The 4,097-nt window shown below is 41.3% G+C and overlaps 1 protein-coding gene across 2 annotated transcripts; it reads right to left on the reverse strand.

Moving 5' to 3' along the window:
• Nucleotides 1-1,036: 1,036 nt before the first annotated feature.
• LOC133912732 (uncharacterized) lies at nt 1,037-3,860 on the reverse strand. Of its 2 annotated transcripts, none has more exons than XM_062355619.1 (3): nt 3,625-3,860; nt 2,036-2,319; nt 1,037-1,487 (listed from the first exon to the last, which is right to left on the reverse strand). In XM_062355619.1, the coding sequence occupies exons 2-3, from the start codon at nt 2,307-2,309 to the stop codon at nt 1,408-1,410; spliced, it is 354 nt and encodes a 117-aa protein (XP_062211603.1). In that variant the 5' UTR covers nt 2,310-2,319; nt 3,625-3,860; the 3' UTR covers nt 1,037-1,407. The 2 variants fall into 2 exon arrangements, with proteins under 2 accessions (XP_062211603.1, XP_062211604.1); XM_062355620.1 differs by having other exon boundaries at nt 2,036-2,337.
• Nucleotides 3,861-4,097: the final 237 nt, after the last annotated feature.

A 4,097-nucleotide genomic window follows, 5' to 3' on the forward strand; every position in this document is an offset into this window, starting at 1 on the left:
AGCCTTGGAATAATAATAATGTTAACGGGCAATGCGTGCGTGCGTACATCTATGAACAACCAAGCCAGCTTGGACGGGGCGGCGACGGTGTGCGGATCCCACGCCTCTGCCTTTCGCACGGTCGACGTTGAACCGCCGGCCGTTGAGGGGAATGGATGGAGCTGCCTGATAAAGAGCAACAGAGAATAACAGCGGGAAAGAGCAACGGCACCGCCTGTTAATTAGCATTGCCCATATATAGCACTTTTCCTTGTTTGGTCAGATGTCCTCGCTATTTTGCATATTTCAGGTGTTACTAGTCATTGAACTCATTCATGTGTGCATGCCAACGAGAGTTGTGGGAGGTGGCCGACGTGCATGGCGCGCAGTGCACTTGCCAAGCGGGCGCGCAAACTAGAGGCAAAACACGGGAGCAGGATTTTCGAGAGTGGAACACATACGAGCGGAGTAGTAGAGATTGGATGGTATGAGGTGAGTAATTTCTGTGAAGTTTAGAGGTAGTTTGCAGGATTGAAGGTATAACGTCCTATCTAAAGTAAGAATCACTATATATTTTTTAAGTAGTAGAATTTTAAGTCAAAGATGTGCCTTGTTTGATCATGCGGGTCTGGGACGAATGATCCGCCGTCGATCGGGTTGATTGCCGTCATACCGCCGCACCAGACGGTCCGAATGAGCTCACTTTCTGCCACCGCAGCCCTCTCGCAGCGAAACAAATCAGCTCGACGCAGCCGTGGCCAGGCAGCTCCTTGTTTTCATTGCTGAATTTGACGCAAGTTCAGTTTGTTTCACAGAAATTTGGACTAGCTGAGAAGAGTTGAAGTGAAAAAGACTTCGTTCCATTTTTCTTCGTTCGAACAGCATGTTGCGTCCAAATTTTTAGTGCATTACCATTTTAGACAAGGTGGACATTTTGGCCGTTTCGATTCGTTCTACTTCTCTTGATCAAGGCCAGATTTGGGTTCACTCCATTTCCGCACCACTTAAAGACTATTAGCAGAACGAAAATTACTAATGCAAATGAACATATGCCAACTATGAACAGATGGTTCCTTAAAAAGAATTAAACATCTAGAGAACAAAGATAAAGTAGGAGTACATGTATCTTCAGCAAGTGAAACAAATCAAAGCCCTAAACAACATCGACACATATCTATAAATTACCATACTAAACATGTGAAAACCAATAGCTTCCAAACACCAGACGCAGCAAAATACAAAGATTATTTGGTATTACCTAGTTAAGTAATATCTCTATATAAACACAACAATCAGCACAACGTAACTACATCTACATGCCAACTGTTTAACACTGAAAATTACTGATTTGATTCCCAGCAAAAGTTTTAGGCTGTTTCCTTTCTGTTCATTGTCTTCACTACCCCATCAGCAAGGAAATTTGGGAGACTAATAATCTGGTATGGACGCAAAGGTGTACCCTGGTGCTCCTCTCCATGAATAGTAAGCAACTCGAGTCTCATAAAAACCTGCATTCATGTCAAAACCATGTAAATGTTTGAACAAAATGGAACACAGTTCTAGAGGGGTCTTCTCAAAACCATAGCAAGAAGCAGATTTTTCCACTGATGCAAACTGCACAAAATTGAGATGCAAAGAGTGACCAGTTTATTTTCTACAATAATAGTTGAGGCTTAAAAGGGCAGGACCAGTTGTCTTTTAACTTTTAAGTAATCAATGAACCTACCAATTCCCTATTTCTCCATAAATATCACAAGCAACGAATGTAAATATAATTGTCTACTATCAGTAACGATTACATAACAACAATGTGTTGCGCCTCATTCTATATAATTTTTTCTAATCTTGTCTATAGCAATCAACTTCTCTCTAAATAAATGCACCAGATACAACTGAGAAAAATAACTACACCATAACAGATTTCTTTTGAAGCTAAAGACGGTGACAGTGAATAATGTAGAAATAAATTGAAGAACGAAAAAACTTCATTCATAAAGAGGAAATAAATGCATGTTAATGTAACTATGAAACGTTAAAGCAGTTTACATTAACATACCAGGAAGGAAGGCAAGGAATCCCAGGAACAACAGACCATATGCTTGAGAACTATCACCCTCCATGTGACCTGTGAATATGAAGTATGAAAGGAAGAGAAGTGAAGTTCCTAGGAGGAGGAGGAACAATGCGAGGGCAATTGACTTCCACGGGATCTTCCTGTAGGATTTTGGAGTGTAAGTGAACCGAAGATCAACATCGCCTTCATTAAGATTGTTGTCATCCCTGTCCTCTGTAGGAAGAGATGAGTACCGAACATTGCGTCTTGTCGCCATACTGCAGTATCTGCATTAGAAATGTTTCCTGTCAAATGCAAATTTAAAAATGACAAAAGGAGAAAATCATTACAGAGAAATCATGAAAGAGTTCTTATACACCATATCAAACATATCAAGCTGTCGTACTGCAAGAGATTTCATAGCATTCATCTGCACTGGAAATGCCTTGTTTATACCATATAAATGGATCCTATATTTTTCGGTTGCCTAGCCATATGATATAGTTATGTCAGTCAGACCTCTACTTTGGTACGTAGCATATACATTAAGGCATTGTTGCCATAGGCATGTTTCTCCTGGCATGAGATCCTGCAGTAGATGTAATAACCTTGGGCTCTCCAATTACAAAAAATGCACATCACCAGATATCCTGCAGCATCTATTGGTTTGTGTTTCTTACAGGTAACCTCAGTTGAATCTTCTCTTAACCTTATCAAGTGCCGAAACAGAAAAGTATTGTGCAAAGGACAGCATAATAACATCTTATTTAACATGAAACCTTGTCCTATGCAGAATAGATCTCAAGCTACCGCAACCAAAAAAGAATTATTTTGCTTGCATAATATAAAAACCACAGTCTAAACCACCAGTATGAAATGCCATTCCCCTGGTCAAAGTATGCATTTCTAACTATTTAGGGCCTGTTTGTTTGGGCTGTGGATTTTCCGAAAGCTGCTTCTGACTGATGGTCCTGGAGAAGCTGCTTTTCCAAAAGCTGCTTCCATGAAAGCTGCATCAATTTGGCAACCCTGCTTTTAGATGGGTTGGCTGATGGCTTTTGAGCTGAATGGAAGGTGCAATGTGTGTAATGTCCCTAGCTGTTTGGAGTAAATATATTTGTTTATGTAAACAACACATGTAGCCTTTGATGTTGTTTTCATGTTGCAGATTTTAGATCACACAGCACATTATTTTTGTTTAATCCATTTGCAATAACCATGTCTGGTTGCCTAGAAAGCTTACACATATTGCCGAACTGAAATCATCTAGGAACTGGTATGTAATCTGGCGCTTCTAGAGTCTATACATGCTATACAGACTTTTACCATGCTGTAGAATCTGCTGCCTAGGCCAACAACAACATGCAGCCAATTGAAAACTGCTAAGGTTTTTCAACCACCCAGCAGCCAACTTGCAAAGCATATTACAGATCTGCGCACAACCACCCAGCAGCAACATCTAGTGATTGAAACATTCAGAGCACATGGATTGAAATCTACACAGGAATACTACATGGGTCCAATTCAAATCGCTACCATATTGCAGATCTGCGCACAAACTTGAGAAGAGGGAACAAGGAGGATTGCGATACCTCAGTGGCGTGTGGAGGACGCGGTCAAGTTCCTCGGAGGTGCAGGGAGGTCGGCGGCGGCGGGAGGCGACGGCGACGGGACGAGGCGCCGTTGACTGTAGGGGGCGATGTTGACGGGGGGCGGCGGTGGGAGGCGGGCGCGGGACGAACCCTAATCGCCGAAGGTCCTTCGGCCGCGCGGGTGCGTTGGCTGGTTGGAAGGTTAAACAAACATGGCCTTATTTCTTCCATCTGTGTTCGATGCAACCAGCACAAACAAATACGAAATAGGAATTATCCTATCCATATGATATAAAACACGAGTTAATTTTTTTTCTATTCTTCTTTTGTCTAATAAAAACACTTAAAGTTTAAATAATTTAAATATACTTGCTATTCATCCTCGTTCTAGAATCTCTCAATCCGGTTACATGCTACAAATATGCTACCCGTTTTAGTAATAAAAATAAAAGTTAGGATATAAATTAGTAGAT

Source organism: Phragmites australis, chromosome 3 (genome assembly GCF_958298935.1).
Source record: "Phragmites australis chromosome 3, lpPhrAust1.1, whole genome shotgun sequence".
Taxonomy (NCBI): Eukaryota; Viridiplantae; Streptophyta; class Magnoliopsida; order Poales; family Poaceae; genus Phragmites; species Phragmites australis.